This window comes from Drosophila virilis, chromosome 4 (genome assembly GCF_030788295.1).
Source record: "Drosophila virilis strain 15010-1051.87 chromosome 4, Dvir_AGI_RSII-ME, whole genome shotgun sequence".
Lineage (NCBI taxonomy): Eukaryota > Metazoa > Arthropoda > Insecta > Diptera > Drosophilidae > Drosophila > Drosophila virilis.
Window position 1 is genome coordinate 14,660,276 of NC_091546.1, and position 24,250 is coordinate 14,684,525.

Here is a 24,250-nt window from a genome sequence, read left to right on the forward strand (position 1 = left end):
TTTTTGTTTATTTTTTTTTTTTTATTTTTTTTTTTTTGTATATATTTTCTAACAATTTTGTTTTCCATGTTACGTGAAACCATTTGTTGAGGCAACATTGTAAAGCTCAAAGGTGACAACACTTACAGGCTAAGGTGTGTGTGTGTTTGTGTGTGTTGGTGTGTGTCGGTGTGTGTTTGTTTTTTAAATTTAATAATTGTTAAGCTTAGTTTTATTATGTAGAAAAATTGGCACATAACTCTGTAAATCGTTGAAGGCTGCGCTGCGCCGATCCAAATAAGAAAAACTACTTAAATATAATCAAATTACAAATGTGTGAGTGTGCGTCTGTGTGTGTGTGTGTGTGTAACTTATGCATAGATTTAAATGTATAAAATGTGTATTTAAATTAAATATTTAAGGCTGCCTTTTGAAATGACAGACAAAAACTAGGCGCTAATTAACACACACACACACACACACGTGCGCATAAGGTGTGCGTGTGTGCGCAGGTGTGTATGTGCGTGTGTCTGTGTGTGTGTGTGTTGGTATGTACAAAAGGTAATGAGAGTGTGTGTGTGTGTGTTGTTATTGTTGTTGGCTGGTCCCAAAGGCAGCTGCATTTATTGCTCAGGTAAAGTTGTGGGCGTGTGTGTGGGTGTGGCTGATTGTCATAGTGCATCTGTGCATGTGTGTGTGTGTGTGGATGGGTGGGTGGGTGGTTGTGCCTAATGCATATGCCTAAATGCCGCCGCCTCCTCGCTGCCATTGCATTCGCTGTCCATGGGCACAGGCTGCGATTGCTGCTCCCTTTCCCGCTCCCGTTCCCGCTCGACTGCATCCATGGGCCTGGGTGAGCCGGTCGCGCTGCTGCTGCTACCAGCTGCAGCTGCACCAGGAGCAGCTCCCTGCTCGACTGCCTCCGTCTTGAGCTCCGGCTGCTCGTTGTAGCGTATCAGCTTGATGGTGGTCAGGCCGTCGGCATTGCGTATGAGCCTACAATAGAGGTCCATGGTTGGGATTAGCATGTGGGCCTCTTGGGTGTAGCTGCTGCTACTTACGGATAGCAATCCTCGTTGTGGCTGTTGTTGTTATTATTGTTGTTGTTGTTGCTGCTGCTGCTGCTGCTGGCGGCGGCGCTTTTGCTGCTCACGCTCAGATCGGTCGGCTTCAGATCCTCGCCAGCGCTGTCGCCGCCATTCTCCAGCTTCAGCGGATGAAATTGGAATTTGTCGCCGGGCCCGGAGACGGGCGCACCGGGCGTCAGGCACTGCACACCGGCTGGCGAGCCGGGCGGCTGGGCAGCTGTTGCTGCTGCCGCGGCCGCCGCATTGGCGGACAGATAGTGAAAGGCGTGCATGAAGAGCGGCGACGTCGGCTGCGGGCCGTACGCGGCGGCCGCAGCCGCTGCCACAGCCGCCGCAGTGGGCAGCGACATGTTGGGACCGTTTCTCGAGGCCGGACGCTGTGGTGACTGCTGCAGCTGCTGTTGCTGCTGCTGCTGCTGCTGCTGCTGCTGCGTCCAGCTGGGACTGGCGGGCGCCTGGCTGCCCACCTGGTTGGACGTTGGGCCTGGCGCACCGGCAGCAGCAGCACCGGCACCTGGTCCCACCACGGGCGTCGTCGTCTGGCGCAGCTGGGATATGTTCTTGATGTTCTTCAGCTCCGTGGGATTGCGCAGGAACTGATAGCAATGCCGCTCGCCCTGCACCTTGCGCAGAATGTTGACGCGGTAATAATAGCGCAGGGCGCGCGACATCTTGTCGTAGTTCATCGACAGATGGTTCTTTTGGATGCCCCACAGCTTGGCCAGCCCGGCGGGATCGACGATCTTGAAGACGCCCGTGTCGCGGCACTTCCAGGCGATCAGATCGCTGTACTTCTGGTTGCGGTCGTTCAACAGCTGCTGCAGGAAGTCCCACAGGAGGCGGCCATCTGTGGAAGAGGATATCGATTAGTACGCTTCAAAAGTGATCGATAAATAAGAATTCCAGATCGATAACTAACATGTTTACTTTCGACTTTCGCTAAGCGGAACAATTGGGAATGGAACACTTGGTAACATTCGAAAGAAAACACGTTTACTTTCGATTTTTAACCTATTAAATCGTTGCAGACGATCGAAGCGACGAATTCCGACAAGCGGAACAATTGGGAATGGAACACTTGGTAACATTTGGAATGAAACACGTTTACTTTCGACTTTTAAACTTTTAAATCGTTTCAGAAAACTGCCAAAGCGGCGATTTGCAACAAGCGGAACAATTGATAATGGAACACTTAGTTATGAGAATGCCATGTTTTCCCATGGATTGCTTTTCAGGCAAGTATTTAAACCCAGTAAATCTTTACAGCTAAAAAGTGAATATACACTATCCCCCGATTGTTTCTATTCCAGTGGAATCAGTGGAACACTATAAATGGGAATTATTGGTATTGGAACACTTATTTATGAGAATGCAACGTTATCCCTAGGACTGGAAATGGAACACTAAGTATACGGGAATAGTTGGTAATGGAACAGCAGGTAAGGTAAGGTAAGGAAAGGTAGGTAAGAGTGCTTTTTATATGAATCCAATGTTTCCACTGCAATCAAATGAATGTGATAAATCTAGTTTCCCATTTTATCGAAAGTTATTTGAGGCGTTTATCGATAACATATACCCACATATCGATAACTAACGAGATTCCAATATTAACAAATCGAAAAAAATGAAAAATCTAATTTCCTATTTCATCTAAACTTATTTGCCGTGTTTTATCGATAACATATGCCCAGCTATCGATAACATATACTCGTGTATCGATAACTAACAATATTCCGATATCAACAAATCGATCGTGATCTAAATGAATGCATCAACTCACTTGTATTCGGCTCCGAGTTCTCGGGAAAGAATTCCCGCTTCGCTTTGTACATGTAGCTGGGCGTCGTCGGGGCCGAGATGGAGCCTCCGCCCGGCGCCAACACCGCGCCGCCTGTGTTGTCCAGCGTCAGCTGCTGCTTTGATTGTTGTTGTTGCTGCTGCTGCTGTTGTTGCTGCTGTTGCTGTTGCTGTTGTTGCTGTTGTTGTTGCTGTTGCTGCTGTTGCTGTGACCAGGAGTTGACAAAGCTGTTGGTCAACTGTTGCGTCCAATTGGGCTTCATGTCCTTGTGTATGGGCGTGCCCGGCGGGCTGCCGGCAGCGCTGTAGGAGAGCGGACCCGTTGTCAGATTATTCGCCTTGCTGCCGCTGTTGTTGTTGTTGTTGTTGTTGCTGGGCTCGGAGTACTCCTCCTCGGAGTCGGAGTGATTGCTGCTGGCACTGCTGATGCCCTTCATGGGCTGGACGCAGCCGTTCAAGGCAGATCCATTGCTGGCCGTGCTGCTGCCGCTGGAGGAGCCGGCGGCGGCGGCTGCGGCTGCGGCTGCGGCAGCGGCGCTCGTCGTGGCCGTTGTTGTGCCGGCAGCAGCATTGGAGAGGGCGACGCCGCCATTTTGATAGGCAGCCGGCTGGGGCGGACTGCTGGCCTGCGAGTCGACCGAGGGCGGCGGGCTGAGCGTGACGGAATTGGGCGCCATGAAGTGATGCGCCGCCATGTGGGCGGCGGCGCTGCTGTTGCTGTGGAAGGGATTGCTGGTCTCGGGCGGCGCGTTCAGCGGCGGCCAGGTGGGCGTCGGCGGGTGGCTGTGCGGCGACAGCGGATAACGGCCGGTGGGCGTGACGGGGCTATTGGGCAGATGCCATTGCATCATGTGCGACTCGATGATGAGCATCTGGAGCACATTGTGCAGAACATCGCCGGCGCCGGGACACCGATGCCCGAAATCGGCGCGGGTCAGCAGGCACAGAGCCTTGCCGTTCATTTGGAAGAGATCAAAGTCGAGCTTGGGCAGATCGAATTCGCGCACGCAAAAGCGCAGAAAGTCGAGCACATCGTCGCGGCTCCAGAGACGCGGATCCGAGGGCAACGACGGCGGCAGCTGGGTCTTCAGCTCCGCCAGCTGGCTGGAGGGCGGCGGCGGGCAGCGCCAGATGACATCGCTCCAGATGCTGGGATTGAGCGGATTCAGTGATAGCTGTACTGGAAGCATTTTCATTTTGGACATGCAAACGCGCTGTGTGTGTGTATTCTAATCGAAGCCCAAGCCACAAGATTAGGATTAATCTGCAAAGAGTGACAAAATGATGTGGCATTAGTTTTTAAGTTGATACAGCGCAAGGATGTGCATAATCACCCTGTATTTAATTACATATATACTCAATCACCTTATATATTCACACGCACACACACACACACATGCTCGCACACGGCGCGAAAGATAGCAGACATTTGCATTCCAAGCAAATCAAATTTCTTCATAAACAAATCAACTCCACAGGCAGCTGAGTGCGTGCGAGCGAGAGAGAAGAGCAGCTAGACGTGAGTCAGAATCAATACGCAACACGCTCACACGCACACATGCGCGCTCACTATTATTATATTAGCGGCATTTGCTCTCATTATTGCTCTCGCTCTCACACTACACACACCCTCACAATAAGCACCCCCGCAGAAAACGATCGGCATAGAACGCATGCGCTACGTGTTTCAATACAATCGTTCCAATAGCACAGCATCGATATATTATATACAGTGGAAGCACTTCCAATAAACAGCAACACTCATACGTGCATATATTTCTCTCTTAGCCGGTCAAAAATTTCCAGTGTTTTTTTTTTTTTTTGTTAAGTCTTCCGCAACTCTTTTAAGCGGTCATCTTTCTTAATAGAACGACAGTGGAAGTCCGCTGAAGTGAGCTTTCACTGTGTATGTAAATACGCATCGAAATCGAGCTTTTTTAATTGAAAATTGCTCAATATGGTAATTGCCATAAATATGTGCGTTGGCGTTGGCGTCGGCATCGGCATCGGCATCGCCGCTGACGCTACTATTCCGGATGTGTACAAAGCAAACACCAACAAGCAAAACACACACATACATACATACTGTTTGTGTGTACACATACAAATGGACAACACATGGAGCAAGGCACACACATACTTATGCATATCTTTGGCGTGATCAGTCGCTGTAAGATTTCAACATAAACAAATGTATTGATGCCACAGCAGTCAAGTTGGGGGTGTGTATGCGGCGGGGAGGTGTGCTGTGGTGTGCTTTACGAAACTTGAAAGCCGTACCCATTTACCCCGGGTCTGGGCCTGGGCCTGGGCTTGCCGGGCATATCACTGCAGCAGCAGCAGCAGACAACGGCGGCGGCGGCGGTGGCGGCAACAGCAAACGGAAGTGCACATTCCATACACAAAACCCGTTTCCAAATCAGCAGCGACGGAGCAGCAACAGCGGGTGAAAGACGTTGGCGCAACGACAACTAATAAATCCGACAGTGGGTAAAGAGAGCAACAAGCCAATTTTCAAGAAGCAGCTACAGGCGCACCCTGTATTATGGCCGCGCGTTCAGACATTGCCCAGTCGTACACACATGCACACATGTACATTAAAATTTATCTCATCTCGCTCTCAGCTCAGCAGCAGCAACGAAACTTCCTCATTCTCCGGGAAGCATTTCAACAAGTGAGTAAAGAAATTTACTTAAGGTACAGCTCAAATGCGTGCGAGCGAGATGCCAGTAGGCCAACTGAGAGAGCGGCTGAGCAATAAATATTGCTTGCATGCTGCTGCTGGTTTTGTTTGTTGTTGTTGTTGTTGTTAAGCAAGAAGCAGGAGAAGACAGGCACAGCAGATGAAAAAGATGACGATGACGATGTTGATGATGATGATCACTGGCCGCACTGTGGGATATACACATGTTTATTTGTATGTACATATACTATACACATACATATGTATTTTTTTATTGTGTACATGTCTTTTACTTAGAGGGGGTCTATTTGTTTTGTTTAAGAGGTGCTGCTGCCCTCTGCTGATTGTGTACACACACACACGCGCACACGCACGCATATACATACATATGTATAGGCGATCCTACGTGTTATTTTGGTTGCCGCAACAACATATGGTTTAATTTGACTAAAATAAATTCATATGTATATTGTACTACACACATGTTCGTTCGCTCCGAGAAAAACAACAACAACAACAACAACAATGTACAAATAAACATTCAACCAGTCGGTGGCACGTAGTAAAATGACAAATGAATGTTCATCATACCAGAAAGCAACAACAACAACAGTACAAAGTGAAAGAAGGCAGAAGCAGAACACAAAACGAGGCACGCAATGCGAGAAGAATAAGAATATAAATACACGCAAACACATACTCACACATACACCACATATGTACATGCATGTGTGTGTGTGTGTATTCTAAATCTCAGCCAGCGAAGATGACAGCAAGCGACGGCAGCGACGGCGAAGGAGGCGCGGCTTGAAGAACGAACACACAGGCATTAGGGGGGCACCAGACAGGGTATAGGGGCCGGGGAGCAGGCAGCAGGCACAGGTAGTTAGGTATGCGGATGATGGCGAACCGGTTTCAACGGAAATTACAAACGAAAATTATAAAACGATCAGTTTAGAAAAATGCCAGCAGCAGCGCAGCCGCCGCAGCAGAGATCTCAGAACAACAACAACAACAACAGCAGCAGCAGCAGCAACAAAGGCGACAGCAAATAAGAAATGTAAAAGGTAAAACTCGTAGAAAACTGCACTGCGAAGAGAGTGCGAGCGAGAGAGGAGGCCAAAGGAATGTCTGTTTGTATGTGTGCGCCTGCCTGAGCGTGTGTGTGTGTGTGCAAAAGAATTTTTGCTTGTGCAGAGATTTCCGCTTTTAGCGAAATTGACTGAAGATAGGCGAGGGCAGCAGCGGGGGGCGGCTTGGTTGGGCGTGGGATCGGAAATGCCAGACAAGAAAATGGGGCCGTTGGAAAAATGGCCAAGGAAACTATGCAGGCAGGCGGGCATCCTGTATAGAAATTGCTTTTGATAATATATCGATTTTTTTTGTATATATACTTCGATTAAGTATTTTAATTTGGTATATATGTTTATATAACGATTATTTATTTCTTCGTGTTTCTAGTTCGATTTAAATGCTCTGTAAGCGACCTTCCTATTTAGCTGGCATCCTGTTTATGAGAGCTATAAATAGCTACATGTCGATTCATCTATAAAGAACTAGTTCCGAACTACGCAAACAACGGATCAGGTTCAGTTCCACAAAGTGCAGAACTTGAACAAATGATGAAATTGTAAGAAAATCAGTTCACAATGGAAATACCAATTGGCACTTTCAAGAAACTTCTCAATGTGGTATTATTATTACCAAAAATAGCAACAAGTCTATATTTCCCATAGATTCATCGATTTAATCTTAATCTTAATTTTCAGAAGATCTGCAATTCGATAGATCCTGCATTATTTAGTTATCTTCTCTAGCTAACTAGTCCTAAATGCATTTCCTGCATAACTGTTAATTGCATTGTAAACCTCTCGATCTCTGTCAAGTGCGTGGTTTGTGAGCAATTTGAAGAGGATACACGGCAGACATTTGATCTATCATTTGGCTGACAAGTGGACCCTAGACTAGGCGCAGCGGGGCTCTTCGTGGTGATTCACCCAAGTGCAATCGTGCCGAATGCTTTGCAAGTTAATGAGTAATTTCCGTAGGCACATCCTACCCGGCACAATGCCCCCCGTCGCCGACGACGCCACTGGCTGTGTGCATCAAGTGGCTGTTGCTGCTGCGCAGTAGAAGAACGCGATGAGAAAATAAGAATAAGAAAAATCTGATAACATAAAAAGGCAGAAGCGACAGCCGCCACGGCGCATTAAGATTAACGGCCAGTTCGTATGCACAGCTGCACAGCGAGAGAGAGGGAGAGAGCGAGAGAGAGCAAGAGAGAGTGAACAAGGCAACTACCATGTTATCTGTTCTCTCGCTCACGCACTCACAGATGCTGAACTGTTAATGATGGCCGTAGGACCTGGACCCGGACCCGGACCCGGACCCGAACCGAACCCTGAGCGAGCAGCAGGTAGTCGAGTGCTCAGCAATTGATATAAGAGGCTCGTCGACGGCGGCGGCGGGGGGGCGAGCGGAAAGGAAATGCGTACCTGCGGATGCACTTACATCTTGTAGATACTTCTTGGAATTCCTTCTGCTCCTTCGATCCGCATGTGTTGCCAGTTGACATTTGATCTCTTTTATGAGCTCTTCTTCTTTTTATCAACTGCGCACAATTCTCAAGTGCGACAGCCAAAAGCAACCCCTAAGAAGGATCTGATCCGAAGGCTGTCTATTGTGTGGACCCTACATGAAATTCAATGAGCCTAGGGTAACGCACAGTAAATACAAATAAACAAAAGTGGCCCAACTAGCCCGACTAAGGGTTACCCTATGCTAGGTTGAAACAGTTCTATCTCAGGTTAAGAAAACTCCATTCTTTCGGTAACATCGGTAACTGTGGTCCGATCGCTTTGAAACTTTCAGTCTATAAAGAAAAACCTTTGATTTTTTGTCGTAAAGGGAAAGGGTATCTCATAAGTAATCTATATCTGATGAGGGGCTGAGCATAGATATTTATTGATGCGAGGGAGGAATTATCGATATCTGAAACTTTATATGTTCTCTAAAATTCCCTGGAAATGAAGGGCCATAGCGACATGGCCAGATGGAGCCATACTCTTGCAATATACCCATTATAAATTATTACAGGGTATGATCGTGTGTCGTGCACGTGTGTCTACTATTATAATATGTTATGAACATTGGTTCGCCATATTCCGGCATATCAAATACTCAATTAATAAGCACAAAAATTCAAAACCAAGTCAACGACCTGCTTTGCTTTATAACTGCTCCGAGTAGAAGAAGAAAAAAAAAAAAGAAGACAAAACAAATACATATTCAGCGCATATATTAAAGAAACAACAACAATAGACAAGTAAAAATCAGAGCCTAACTCCCCCCCGAAAAACCCGAAAACACACACACACAGATACAGACACAGATACAGATACAGATACAGATATAGATATATATGCTATATACAAATAGAGGTTGAGCTGATCGTGCATAACAAGCGCGTGAGCGTATGCTATTGCTGAGCATATATAAACCACAAATATATATAAATATATATATATATATATTTGTATATGTGGAGAAGCAGAAAAAAGACGCCAATTCCGGGTTCTTCTTCGCGCGATCGCGACAACAGCACAAGCAAGAAGCAGAGCTTCCCAAACGGTCTACGGTTCAATTTCTGTCTAGATCGTCACTTTTTTTCTGTTGTTGTTGTTGTTTGTTTAAAGCGCCGTAGGCACTTTTTTGTGGAGCACACACAAGCCCCAAGACGGACGGACGGACGGACGGACGGACGGACGGACTGATCGCTGATCGTCAGCCATGCGAACACAGCAGAAAGCAGGCAAACGCTCTCAAGCAACCAAATCAATCATCGTTACGCACTTGATGTGAACGGAGGAGCAGGGAGAAGCAGCGTGAAGCAGCAGCAAGAGACGGCTGAGCAAACCTGATCGCAACGATCAACGATCAGTCGCGATCAGCCGCGAGCGTTTCCATGGAACTAGTCAGCTTCTTCTTTGTTTTTTTCCATCTAATGATCTGTTCTGTAAGTCTCGCCAGAGATCCTCACACTTTAGTCGGGTTTATTAGTTGTTGATCGCGCGACAAGATCGCGCCAGACCCTTGCCTGACCTCAAGCAGTCTTTACAAATCTTTTCCTCTTTATTTTTTTTAATGTTACATTTTTTTATAAATGTTTTTTTTTTTTTTTTTGGGGCGCATTACGTGCATGTTTGCTCTAATGTGGAGCTGTGGCTTTTCTGCTGGCTCATGGTTCTCATCTTTTATGCTCTGCGCATATCTTTTATTTGATTTTATTTTGTGTGGGGATCCCGCTCCCCCCTCCCGCTCTCTCTCTCTCTAATGATATGAGTTGTAGCTGTCGGATAGGTTAGACAAGACAGAAAGCTGAATACGAAAAATGCTTAATGATATCAAACGTTCGATAACCTTTTGCGTATCTTTTAATATGCAAACCGAGCCAGACTTTTTATAATGATCATCAGCACGATCATCATGATGAGCATTAGCATTAGCATTAGCCGGGCTGCCATAATAAAAGCAGCAGCATCATCGCCGTCGGTAGCCACATATATCTACCTAACCGAGCTCTGTAATCATATATATATATATATTATTTTTTTTTTTTCAGTTCATGCGATGAGTTCATCAAACGCTCGAGAAGGGTTCACAAATGTTGCGCTTGCCACGCTTATGTGCCGGTCATGTTTCTGGAGAGGAGTTTTCATCACTTGTGCCCATCATATTCAATTAGTCGCAACTGTTTGTTTCAGCTTTTGCAATTTGCTCGCACTACCCTCTCGTACAATCAGCAGCCCCACTTCGCATGGTCTCACCCTCAAGTCTAACTTAATAAGGCAATGTTGTCGCCCAGCAAGTGTGAGTCGGGGTCGGGTTAAGGTTCGGGTCAGTGCGATTCAATTGATGTTGCTTAATGCGCTATGCTTCCGTGTTGTTCCAGAGCACAGCTGCAATTGGATTGCAACAGGATAAAACCCGATTACGTACTTCGAATTATTTGATGGGAATAATATGAACTACAATGCAATATGTAGTTGCTCAGCTTTGTTTTAGTGAAAGAGACTAACCCATAGATCTTAAGCTTATTGAGACTCCATCTATTAGACTTTATTAACATACTTTATAATACTATTATATATATATCTTTTACTATTCTATATACATCTACATTCTCTGCATAATCGGAGAAAAGCGCCCCTGAACCTAGTCCATCAAGCAGATTTTTGATAAGCAGCACACTTACACACACACACACACACGCACACACGTACGCACACCTGGTGCACCTTCGCAACGGCATGGGCCTTGTCGCGGGGTTGGTTATGGCTGATATTTGTAAACTAGGATTACTTGTTGTCGTCTTGGCTGTCGACGCTTTGATAGCGGCCAAGATATAGACAAGAAACAGAGATATAGATACAACATGTTCCGTTGCTGACATGTGTGTGCGTGTGTGTGTGTGTGTGTGTGTGTGTGCCACACTTCCACTATAATGTTTATATGTATTACGAAATGTTTACGATTTGCTTGAGGTTTCTTTTCAGTAAGTTTATAACAAATATGCCCAGATAAGATAAGGCAAACTCATAGATACGCACACACATCTACACATATATAATATATACATATATATATATGAATGTGTGTGCGTGTGTGTGTGTGTGTGTGTGTGTATAGATCGTGGCAGGAAGGCAGCTGCTATGTTTGCTTTGCCCAAAACAAACTTGTCTTGGACTTGAAATCGCATGGACTCTTTGGTCTATTGACTTCCTTCTTCGACTGCTCCCCTCTTTCCTCTCTCCCCTCGCTCTCTCTCTCTCTTTTGGCCAATTGATCTTGACAAGCGAGTCAGCTTCCTGTGCCCGCAAATGGTCAATTAGATCAGCGCCCAGCACGGATGTGAGCATCCAAGCAGCTCGCACCAAGCCAAAAGCCAAGTCAAGTCAAGTCAAGTCGATTCGATTCGAGTCCGGCTAACTATATCTGGTCGGCAATCTAAACCGGTAGTTAGTATTTGTGCTGGTAATCAAGCACATTGCTTGAATCTAGGCATGCATGCTGCCAGGCCAGCTGCAGCTCCTCCCCCTGCCCAACTAACCGCCGAGCGCTTCGGTTAAGTCGAACGTGAAAAGAACTTTGGCATGATCTGATCGCTCCGACGACGACGACGATCGCGCCTCGCATCTTAATTACAGAGAGCAATGCAAAAAGTTGAAGCTTGAAAAAATGAAAAAAAAAAAAAAAAAACGGCCAAGAGTTATTTAGGCAAGACTAAAAGTTACCCTGTGCTCCGAGCTCAATTTGTCTAGGAATCGAACAACTGGAAACAGATGCCCTATCAAGATTGAGCCCATTCCAATTTAAACTCTACAATCGAATTTTACGATCGATCGACATGTCGTTTAATAGACAATATCTTTAGCTTATCTTGGATGCTTATCTTGTAATATCTAAATTTCCATTCACTTTTAAATGCACTTGAGCTTGTTTTGTTTCAAGTTTTGGATGTTGATAAGGAAAACAATTACTTTTATGGCTTTGACTTCGATTTCCCACGAAGATCAAATTAATTTAAATACCGATCTATCGATCCGCTTAATTTTTAAGAGTTCATCACTGATCATGCCCCTTATTGGCCAATTTATGGTTACAGGGTATACGAAAAGAAATAAAACTGGGCAGAAACAAAGCCCCTGTTAGCTGACTGGCCGGCTGGCTGACTGGCTGGCTGGCTGGCGAAAAAACCTGAATTGTAAAAACGTTCTAAGCTCGGGCCGTGGAGCATTTTGCGCGTCGCTGGAAAGACACTTAATAAATGCGGAAGCGGATGTACAAAAAGGCAGAGAGACGGCGACGTGGAACCGAACAAGCGACGATGTCTATAATCACAATCAAGTCTTGGCAGGTAACTGCTGCGGCAGGAGGGGCCAGGCGAAAAGGTGGGGCGAGATTCTGCGGCAATTTGTGCACTGCCTAGATGAACAGAAGGCATTTGTATGTGCTTGAAAACCTCAAGTAATTGGATCGAGTCACTTCCTCGGCAAATGCGAAAAGGAAGCGCAAGCAAACGGCTCGCACAAACAAGACAAAAAAAGCAATTCTCTAGAGTTATTCGAGCTGCGTATTCTGAATTAGAAGCAACTGCAGGAAATTGCCAGCAAATGTGGCAAAAATAGAGCATAAATTAGACATATAAATAGACGAACATGCGCGCATAGATATCGCAATCAATGGGAAGTAAATTACCGGGTATTGTCCCGACACGCGATAAGCATTAGACATGAATTATTGATTAAATGAAAACACAATCATTACAAGCACATCGTCTCCGTCTGGGTCTAGATACTCGGTTCGGTTCTCTGTTCAAACAGCAGCACTTTCTGCGGAATGATAAACAAACATCCAATCGATGGATGTCACACGTATGTCTTACAACAGATCAACACGAGATCTCCAGTGCCAACATTTACAACTATCTTGTAATTAAACACATTCTCGGATTGCGATCGGTTTCTGTCAAAGTTAACACATTGTTTTGCTAGGATCGTTTCTTTCCAATAGTATTGCCTTTTAGGAATGTTTCCATCCAAGCGAAGCTTAGAAAGGCTTCAATTTAATTCAGATCAAGTGATCTTCTATTGGAATACTTCGTTTAAATTTGTAAGTGTCTCAGTTCTACAATTGATCTTCATTCAGCTGATCTACGCTTGGCATTCTTCGCTTACAAAAGTATATGATCAATCTTTGAGATGTGATCTTCATAAGAACATCTTCTTCAACATTCGAGCTGATCCTCGTTGAAGAACCTTCTGGCTAAGTCAAATATTTCAGTGCTCTCTGCTCTTCACTCTACACCCAAACTTTTCGCATTCTTTCAATTTCAGATCAAGTTGACACTCCAAAGTGATCCTCAACCTGATCTTTGATCTCAATTTACAGATGTGTCGTGTCTTCTTCAATATTACATAATACAATTCTCTCTAGATTAGTTTAACTTTCGTAATACAATTTTAACTGATTCATACGTAACCATAGAAGCAATTGTGTGTGTGTGTGTGTGTGCCTCGTCATCTATTTGTCGAGTGGATGGCATACAACTAAACAAATTTCTAGCTAGCTAAACATTTTGATGACATTTGTCATAAGTGAAATTCAAGCGAATGCCGCAACATCAATTCCAAGTGTCAAATGATATAACAACAGCAACAATAACAATAGACCCGCGGCAATTGCCAAGAAGCCGAGATACAGACAACGTGTAGTCGTTGTCCCGGCTGCTTGATGCAGAATGTGCAAATGTAAAGAACTTTTGTAGGGGGTGAGATTATATTATAATTTCCAAGTAAGACAAACAACAAAATTGACACGAACATCACGTAGCCAAGCGCCGTGAAGGAGCCCAAGGAGAAGATGCTGCATCAACTGCAACTGCAATTGCTGCTGCTGTTTTTTATTGTCGCCAAATTCATAATTAGCAAATGCCAAATGAGACGCAGGCCTGCAGGCGCTGCGGCAAGCCTGAAGATGCCACAAAACAAACAAAAAAAAAAAAAGAAAAGAAATACAAAGAAAATGCTACTCTACAATAGTAAGTTAGTGTCTGCTTGAGTTCTTGTCTTGTCATATGCTTTTTATCTCATTAGCCGCTGTTGTTGGCCACGTTCTGGCATTCGACAGGCACTTGTCTCTCTGGCAAGTTGTTGTCCGTGCATTTCCCTCGAGGCGTTCTGCTTATCATGTGCTTTTCTTCAGCCAGCATTTTCCTCTCTGCGCTTATATAATTATCATTGTTGTTGTTGTTGTTTGTGGCTTTTAATGTAAATACTTAAAATGCATGCACAATTGTGCACTCGACTTTAACTGTTAATTATAATGAACTCTCCTCCCCCTTCTCCCTCTCTTCCCCTCTCTCTCTCTCTCTCTCTCTCTCTAGAGATAGACGCCTTTTTATTTATTATTAAGTGTTGCTATCAGCATTACTCAAATGTGGAAATAATAATAATAGCAACAATAACAACATCTGTTAAAAGTGCAATGAACAAATCAGAATTCAGTGTGTGGGCCTGCCTGACTGCCCGACTGCCTCTGGCCGCCTATAAACAGCGTGGAGCACGTCGCCAACAGCTGCAATCGAGAGCTGCATCCGCATATGACGTAGGCTCCGGTCTAGTAAATGATAAGGGTCAGTTACATAGGCAAGCAGACAATTGCCTACAAAGTACAAACTGAACATTCTTGCCATTGACATGCATGTTAAAGTTCATGGTAATTATTTAACATACATGTTAAGCAACCGAATGTTAAAAATCATTCACATGCATGTTAAAATTCATGGTTAATATTTAACATGCATGTTTAAGTTCATGGTAGTTCATTTTTCTTTAAGACGTGAGCTATTATGCACCATTAATGATGCTAGAGCAAGGCATATGTATTTATTAATCGATTAAAAAACCAACTGTTTAATCGATTACAAACAGAAATGAACACATATCGATCAATCGATTAAACAAACAAATGTTTAATCGATCATCAAATAGTATTATGTAGGATAGTATCAAATACCTTAACACTTGTCTGTTAACAGAAATGTTAAATTGACGCTGAATTTCTGTTAACACTTAACATAAACAGAAAATGTTATACGTAAAATGGTAAAATAAACTTTAAAATTGATTATCTTTATAAACACTTCGGTATTCTTTATAAGAAAAGAAATAAAGTGCTGAGCAATTCCCCGAAATTTAAATTAAGCTGATACGTTTGGCTTATCTTAACTAATGCCAGTCATTGACTAATCAGTCAGTGTTCCCACGAAATGAACCTTTGTCACCTGAATATCTATGGGAACTATAAAATTGGTTCATCTTGCCTCCTTTAATTCATATTTTAAGATGCAGTTCCTGCGCTGCTCAACTACAACTAACTAAACGAAAGCCAAACACAAATAGAGCCTGATGAAATTGATCAAAAATTGATATCTCATGATTACGTGCACTAGTTTTAGCTGAAGTGGTCGCATTTTCGATTGCTTCCTATATGTGTTCCCCCAAATCTCATTGTTGTATAAAAAACAATAATAACAACTAGTATTTCCACTTGTGAGCTGCGATATGATTAAAAGAATTGTTTGTACGCTTTTTGGTTTCTTTTCTTCTTTTATTATTTTTTTTTTTTTGGCTATAAATAAATAATTTAAAAGCAATAAAAATAATTGAAATTTGCGTGTGGTGCGCAATATAAACACCAACAAAATTAAGCCAAAGGTCCAAATGAAAATCCCTCGCCCCAAATACAAAATAGAAAGAAAAGCAACAAATAATTCCGATTCTGATTAGCTCGTATCGCTCAAGACTGTGCTGCGCCAGGCGCAGCTAATATTTGCCAACTGGCGTCATTTCCGGTTACGGTTCATGTCTGCCCCACCCCACCCTCCACCTGCACCCCTTATATGACAGCTCTAGCCCCTTTCAGGCTCGCCCCGCCACGCTGCAGTCACATCCTCTGCCCACCCCTACATATAATATTCGTTCCGTGTTCGACTGAAAATTTTTGCTGCTCCTCCACTTGACGCGCTTATCAGACATTGGGCGCGATTACGATAGGAACTTACGCACACACACCCACACACACACACGCGCACACACACGCGCACACACCTGTTGATAAGTGGGCAACGCATTGCCTTATCAATGGTATCGGGCGCCGAAATCAAATTGATTTATTAACGATTTCCCAGTGCTAAAAATACAAACATAAATACTTTGTGCATATAGTGAAAATTTCTTATACACTTTTCGCTCGGAAGTAAAAACTTCCTGCTATTCAGAATTTTTCTGAAATGGAAGCATAGTCTTAAGCAATGGCTTTAACATTAACAGATCTTAATCAAAATGATATATAACAATATTTTATTTTCATTGTACGCATTGACAGATTAGCTAGATTGTTAATCGAATGAAAAGTGAAACGAATCCACGAATTTTCCACGAAAAAATGTGGTTTTTCATTGCGGATTCGTTGTCTTTAAGAAATCGCCCAATTTTAAATAAGAAATTATTCTCTTAATTCTTGAATTTCCCAATTTTTGTAACAAAAGTTTCTCGCAAATAAAAACTAGTTTTGCCGCCGCGTGGTTCCACTTAGCGAGTGCACACTGTACACGTTAAATATTCTGTGGAGGACCACCCATTGCGATTATGAAGATGCCACGTTAAGGACTCAAGGACAGCTCAGCTGCAATCTTTTTTGCGTGTGTTTACACTTAAAATTCAAGTGTTTGTCGCTTCTTCCTTCCGCCTAGGCAATTTTCTACGAAAAGCAGTTCGTTTTTCATTGTGAATTCGTTGCGGTCAGCGAGGAGAAGTGCGCGGGCGTGTCGAAGACAATTCATCGAGCACTCGAGCTGAACAATTAATGCGAGGACCACCAACAGTTCGGGGATTCATTGTTGCAACAGGTAAGTTTGGGTTTAGGTTTGGGCTAGGGATAAGTTAGGCTCAGGTAGCTGTAGCTTAAGAGCCCAAAGATATATCCCACTTTTCTTTCGACTCTACTTTAGCTGGGCTCTACTCATGATAAGATGCGAGAGAGAGGGAGAGAGATAGGCAGAGCGAGAGAGAAGCGACGGCAACTTCCTTTTTTGGACATTACGCAATCCGCTTCTTTTTTTTTTCTGCAGCCGAAAAACTGTTATGTCTCACCACGCAACGTGCACACCCTACCCTAGCCTGGCCCCCTTGCGCGATCTATAGGTTTTTTTGTTGTTGTTGTTGTTGTTGTTGCTTTTTACCAGTGTTGCAAGTAGAAAGAAAATTACCTAATTGTGTTGCATCGACAACGAGCAACAGCGACTTTTTTCCACAACATTACTCTACTCCACTTCTTGCTTGGCCACACAGCGTACCCCCCACCGCCCCTTCCTCGTTACCAGCGTTAAATCTCTTCAGCTGCGGCTCCTTCGTATGTGTGCCACATGCTCCAAAGGAAAATTAAAAATGTGCCACAGACACAAGAAAACGGCGGGCATATACACACATATATCTATGTTTTTTTTCTTTCAGTTAGTTAGTTAGTTAGTTGTGCTCTTTTATTGTTGTTGTTTGCAGTTGCTTTGCCCGCTGATTCGTTTGTTTCTTTCTCTTTGGCGTCGTTAGATAATAGGCAACAACAAGAGGAGGCACCGTTAAAACTGAACCCCAAAAGCCATTTTGTTGTTGTAGCGGTTGTTGTAGTTGTTGTTGCTGCTGCTGCTGCTGCAGTTGTTGTGTCGGCGGCATAAGTCAAGCAAGACTTCCTATATTTTGAAACACGTTACGTTCGTAACATAATTCACACAACAGGTTACTTGGTTCGCCTCCTCGCCGGCCATGGCAACAGCATATCGTCTCTCGCTCTTATGCGCTCTCTTTCTCTCAGCAGCTTTGCGGCGTTCGAGTTCGAATTCGAGATCGAGTGCTGGGAAATGTGTGCGGTTGTTGTGAGGCTGGGAAATTATCTGTGCATCGGGAAATTATTGATGCCATTGTTTAACGCATTTCCCCATTGCAAGATCATTGTTAAAACTAATAAAACTCGGTTCTTAATATACTATAACAAGTGTTCGATCAATTAATTGCGGGTCATCAACTTTTATATACCCTATAAAATCATAAATTCATCAAAACAACAATTTGACCATTTCAAAAAAAAAAAAATATATACATAGATAAGATCGATTCAAAATTCAATATCAGATGGTATTAAAAAATTGTAAAAGACAAAACGCAAAGCGTATTTTGTTTTCGGCAACAATTAAAATGAAACCTGTGGATTTATTGATCTATAAGCACCTCAGTGGGAGTATTAAATATTTAAAACAAGTTTATTTGCGTTTGGCACAAGAGAGAGAACCTATTTTATTAGCTCGAACACTCTAACTCTCTCCCTCTTTTAACAGTTATATAACTTTGTGTAATTTTTATCATACCCTTATTACCCATTTTATGTTTGGCATATAAAAAAAGGCAATATAAGCTGCAGTGTGAGGAAAGCTTAGTGCTGGTGTTTTTTTTTCCACACGAATTCGCACGATCTTTTAATAGTGTTGAAAGATACGCGGCGATAGCTTACACGCACACACATGCACACTTTCTTGTGCGGCGAATTGGAGACAGCACAATGGAAGCTGTGAACATTTATGGCAAATTCAGGTTAGTGTGATTTTTGTGCACTATAAAATGGGTCTTTGTTGTTGCTGCCGCTGCACAAGTGGCTGTCATAATGTTAACAAGTGTGTGTGTGTGTGCGCGCGTGGTGCAAAGTGTTCAAACAATACGTGAGTGTGTGAGTGCATATTGCAAAACATCAATATAGCACTCAGCAACAGCAACAGCAACAGCAAAAACAACACACACACAATGGCTACATCTGCGCTGGGCGATAACACGCAGCAAGAAAATCAAATAACAACAACTACAACAACAGCTAGCAGGCCAGCAAATACAATTGCTATGCGCGCTACTTCCGCATGCAAGTTTAAACAACTAAAAGTCATCGGCGTCAGCGGCAAAACGAAAAAACAACAACAACAGCAACAACAACAACAGCGGCAGCAGCAAAAGAAAAAAATTGCGACTGCGACTCATTCTCAGTGCAGTTGGCGTGTGCATGTATGTATATGTGTGTGTGTGTATGTGACTGTGACTCAAAGATCGTTGAGTAGCATAAAAAGAAGAAGCAAAACGCTGAGACAGCAGCCAAGCCCCAACAGCAATGACAACAACAACAATAAATGCGCATTTTAAATTGAGCGAGCCTTAAGCCCTTCAGACTCAGATCATATTTATTAAAGAGCAGCGCAAAAGAGAGCAAGCGTCACAATTGCTTTACTTTTCATTATATTACTGTTGTTGTTGCTGCTGCTGCTGCCGTCGTTTGCATTGGCATTTGCTTCCTCTTTCTTTCGTTGGGCTGCTAGCCTTTGCCTTTACGCCGCCTCCTTCTACCTGCTGCGCTGAACACTTTTTATACCTGTTTCTGCTCTAGCAAGCCATACATACACATAAACAATTGTCTTTGTGTGTGTGTGTGTCTCCCCAATTGCCATGCTGCTGACCCGAAAGATCGTCGTCGTCGCTGCCGCTCTCTTTTGGTTTTGCTTCCGTACACTTAGTGCTTTTGCTCTTACGTTAAGGCGTCGCGCGTCTCTTACGTGTGCCACACACTCACCCGTTACGTTGCGTCGCTTTTGTGGAGCAATGCGGAAGTGAATTTAATTTATTGTATTTACGCTGGCTTTTTCTGCCCCACAGACAGAAGCAAACAGTCGGACGTATAAACAGTGAGAACCAGGAAAGTTAATGGCTCTACACAGCTAGAAATCCATAAAATAGCTGTTTCAGTTGGAGAGATGTCTGTTTTGTGCTTGTGTGCGTGTGTGTGTGCATGTGTCGACATATTTCTACGTTTTGTTTCGTTTTTCGCTAATTGGAGAGCCGAACATGTTAAATAAATAACACGCACACGCACACACACACACAGTTATATATATTTATGTACATATGCACATACATACATGCATACATACGCGCACACATAATCAAATTTATCGACGAAAATCTTAGCTCTCCACAAAGGGAGCAACGAGGGAGGGATGGGGGGGAGGGGTGTATAGCAAGATCAGGTGCGCTGTCGCCGCCACCCAAACAGATTGAGCTTTTTTTATGTTATGAGTGTGTGTGTGTGTGAGTGTGTGTTTGTAGCTATACCAGAAGCAGGAACTGTTCGCTTATTCGTTTCAGCAGCAGCAGCAGCAGCAGCGACGTCGACGTCGACGGCGGCAGCGACAGCAGGCGCACAAATAAACAGAATTCTGCTGCAGCAGCAGCAGAGCGGGCCGCGCGATAAGATTTCGCTGACGTACGCTTCAGAAGAGACACAGTAAAAATGCGGCAACAGGCGGCGAGAACAACAACAACAACAGCAACAGCAACAAATAAGAACCGTAACATCAACCCAATTGGAGCTTAACGCTCCGCTTTTGTTTCACTTCCATAGAAAAAAGTGCATGCAACAAGAGACCCGTCGAACCCAAAGCAAACCCAGACCAAACCCCCAAGAAAAATAGCCCGAAACGAGCCCGAAAACCCAGTCGAGCGATTGCCTTCAATATGGATCAACATATTTGTACAGTGGTACCTCACGTATAAAGAAAACCAAACTATTTCAATTAAATATTTAACATGAAATATTAACTGTAAAAAAAATAATGAATTTTGGTATTTATTAGAACTATTTTCTGAACAAATTCTTTAATTACGATTACAGTAATTTTTTAAGGGCGTTCTCATACGCGAGTGACTACTGTGAAATGTGTACAAAACAGTTATAGCGTAAACTTTATGGGAACTAAGCACAGCATTTCTAGGTTAGGTACATTTAGTACAATCAGTGCATCAGTGCTTCTTCCTCGTTTTGCTTTAATCTCAATTGATTAATGCCTGAGTGTCATTTGAGAGGTGTGAAATCATGAGTTCCGTATGGAAAAATAAATAAAGACAAAGATGCGCTTTTTTCAACTGTTTAGAAAAAGCTATTTCATGTTTATTTTTAGGCGACAGATTCTGTTTTTTTTTTTTTTTTTTTATTAAGTTAGTAAAACAAATCCACAGTCTAGAAATAGACTGTATCTAATGAAGATAGTGCGCTCTAGTGTTGTAAAGGGCTCAAACAAAGTTGCATTTATCTTGGCTAGAAGGAATTGAAATTTGTTGACCTCAACAAAAAATAAGAAAAACCTGAGAAATCGTTGTTAATTATTTGTGTACAGATTGTCGGAACATGACAGAAACAATAAAAACGCAGCGTATGTAGACAATTCAAAGAGATTACGTTAAAATTTATCATTTTTTTTCGGGTGACAACACTTGCAGGGCCATATCGGGAGGGGAGGAGGCACAGAATTGTGTATCACATTAAGTGTGAGATGAAAGAAAACATATGGAAATGAGAGAAGGTCAGAAATACAAGTAAAACGTGCTGAAGAAAAAACAAATGTGATTGTGTATAAAAGATGTGTGCAGTGAAATCTCTTTTTCCGAAACAAACAAACATCGAAGAAAATGGGAAGAAGAAAATGGAAAATGATTGTAAAACGACGACGACTAGAAATCTGGAAAGAAAATGTAAGTCTTCAAACATCCATTTTCAATTATCATTATCAGTAGATTAGAAAAATGTATAAATCAATTTCGGTTTTCCTATATTATATTTCTTGCCATATCTTTCTTAAAAATAAGTAAATTCCTTGCTTACCTGTTTGCTTTTGCTCCACTGTGCCGTGACGTAGTTCGCTGTAGTTGTTGTTGTTATTGTAATGCCCGTTGTCTGTTTGCCGTTCTTTTAAGCTTAAAGCTCTCAGCGACAGCGCGGAACGCGGAAGCGGATATGTTGTCCAGATGCAGAAAACGCGCGTTACACTTGTTGTTAATGTTAATGTGTTGTTGCTTCTGATTGCAGTTCTTCTTCTTCTTTGACGACGCTCGCCTTAACTACAACTGCTGCACTACTACGTAACGTTACGTTAACCGAACGTCACGCGACGTAATGCATGCACTTTGCTGCTGTTGCTGCTGCTGCGGCTGCGACGACTGCCGATTTCCTGGTTCTGCTGAGACGCGTCGTCGTTCGCTGCTACTGCGACGCGACGTCAAGTGGCCATTGTGAACTGACTTGGTAGCTGCGTTACGTTAATCCTGTGTTGACCGTTGCTTTTGTCGCTGCGCAGCGCTGCGCTGTGTTGCGCTCGCTTTAAAAGTGTTTTGTGTATGTTTTCTTATTTGCCATTGCAAGCGAATGTCAGCGCCAAAAGGGAATGGCGCACAGAAATGAACAAAACACAATAACAAATCGAGCGCAAGCTGGAGACGTTACAGAGGAAGAGCAGGCCGCAGCCACAAAGAGCACAAAGTACTTCCGTCTCTTCCTGCCTTACACACACACACTCACACACACACACACGCGCGCGCACACTTACGCATGCAAACACACAGCCGCTGCGCGTTGCACTTGTGCTGGTCCCTGCTGTTGTTGTCGTTGTTGTTGTTGCTGGTCTTGTTTCTTTGCTTTGGCCCTTTTTCACCCACGTTTCACATGCGCTGCGTACAAGTAGAAAGCACACAACAATAAAAAAACTGCTTCCTTTTTACTTTTGCTTGCACACTACTTGTTGTTGTTGTTTCTTTTATTTTTTTTGGTTGCGCTCTGTTCGCCTAATTTTTGTTTATTTCGTTTTTGTATATTTTGATTTGAGAACAGCCGCAAAAGGAAAACTTGGCATACACAGTTATTTAGCTATTCTTTGCTTTGTTACTCGTTCTCGTCGACGGCGGCGTCGGCGGCTTTTCGTTAGATTTTTGTTATGTTTTGATTTGTCAAGCGATAAATTCAACTTAAAAATTATTATTGCTGTTGTTGTTGTTGCTGCACTTGTTTATTTGTTTTGCTGCTGTTGGTGCGCGCGCATTGAATTGAATTCAATTAATTTTTAGAATATTTTTGCACAATTACAATTCGTTATTATAATTATTGTACAACAAATTTTTTTTTTTATTTTTTTTGTATTCTTGTTCCGCAGCAACACGTCCGCTCACCACGAAAGTTTCTTACGTTGTGACTCAAAACATGCGAGTAAGAAATAAACAAAGCAAACGACGAAAACTGAGACCGCGCGCGCACCAGAGAGCATGCGCATTTGAGCGCATGGCGAGCGCGAGCGTGAGCATTTAAGAGAGCATCATTGCCAAAGAGAAATGAAGAAATTTCAATTTATTTGATTTTGTTCTCAGTTTTCTTGTTCTTGTTTACAATATTTGTCTTCCGAATATTTGCACGTTGTTTATTTCCTTTAATATACATACATGTATGTATGCCTAGGTACAGATATTTTATACGAACATTGAGGTTATACTAATTAAAAAACAAAATATTTTCGTCATATATTCACTTGGTCAATATACAGGTGATCGTGCGATGCGAGCAATTAATATGCATAATTATAAGCTAATTGTTAATGTATTTCCATTCAGTGGGTTTCTGGCCGTGTGTTTAGTAATCGAATCAAGTCGAAAATGTTTTAATTATTTATAACCACATATACACACACATATATAAATTTGTTTATACATGTGGGATTTTGGCGTGGGCGTCGATTGACTTGTTAATCATCTGCGATAAAAGCGAATACAATCGCTTATCGATTAGCTAATAGAAGGTGGGCTGCCCCTAGAAACCAGTCGACCCAAACTTCAATTAACCAACACTGCTCAGCTGCAGCGCTACATTTCCGTTAAACAAAATTAAAAAAAAGCAACTCTTATTTGCCTACATAAATTAGCAGGCCACGACTTAAGAAGAGAGCCGGCGAGCAAGAGAGAGAGAGAGAGGGAGAGAGAGAGGGGGCGACAGGTTGCCATAAAAAGTAGCTAAAGATGCGCTCAGTTGCGTTGCACTGCATCCGCTTGACTTTTGCGCTGGGGATTTTTCTTTTTTCCTTACTTTGTTTTGTTTTTCTTATTTCATTTTAAAAGTTCGTTAACCAGTTTCCCTAAACATCGTTGACATTTGAAGTCAAATGCCCATAAACGGCGTCGATCGCTCAGACGCCCCCCCTCGCTTACTCTCCCTCTCCCTCTCTCTCTCTCTCTCTCTGTCG

General features: G+C 43.2%; 1 protein-coding gene and 1 long non-coding RNA gene across 2 annotated transcripts; one reads left to right on the top strand and one right to left on the bottom strand.

Annotated features, from left to right (window-relative positions):
* aop (anterior open) lies at positions 1-23,203 on the bottom strand. The gene is made up of 4 exons (XM_002051800.4): positions 21,853-23,203; positions 2,848-4,128; positions 1,041-1,914; positions 1-975 (listed from the first exon to the last, which is right to left on the bottom strand). Exons 2-4 carry the CDS (start codon positions 4,067-4,069, stop codon positions 708-710), a joined length of 2,364 nt encoding a protein of 787 aa, XP_002051836.1. The 5' UTR covers positions 4,070-4,128; positions 21,853-23,203; the 3' UTR covers positions 1-707.
* On the top strand, positions 21,218-23,312 carry LOC116651545 (uncharacterized). Its single transcript, XR_004304546.2, has 3 exons — positions 21,218-21,403; positions 21,471-21,722; positions 23,174-23,312. It is a non-coding gene; the product is annotated as an uncharacterized lncRNA (long non-coding RNA).
* Positions 23,313-24,250: the final 938 nt, after the last annotated feature.

Bases quoted from the DNA above. Each gene is read 5' to 3' on its own strand.
- aop (XM_002051800.4), bottom strand. From the start codon at position 4,069: ATGTCCAAAATGAAAATGCTTCCAGTACAGCTATCACTGAATCCGCTC. The intron at 1,915-2,847 runs GTGAGTTGATGC...CCTCTTCCACAG, and splicing joins GAACTCGGAGCCGAATACAA to ATGGCCGCCTCCTGTGGGAC. The intron at 976-1,040 runs GTAAGTAGCAGC...CCTCTATTGTAG, and splicing joins CACAACGAGGATTGCTATCC to GCTCATACGCAATGCCGACG.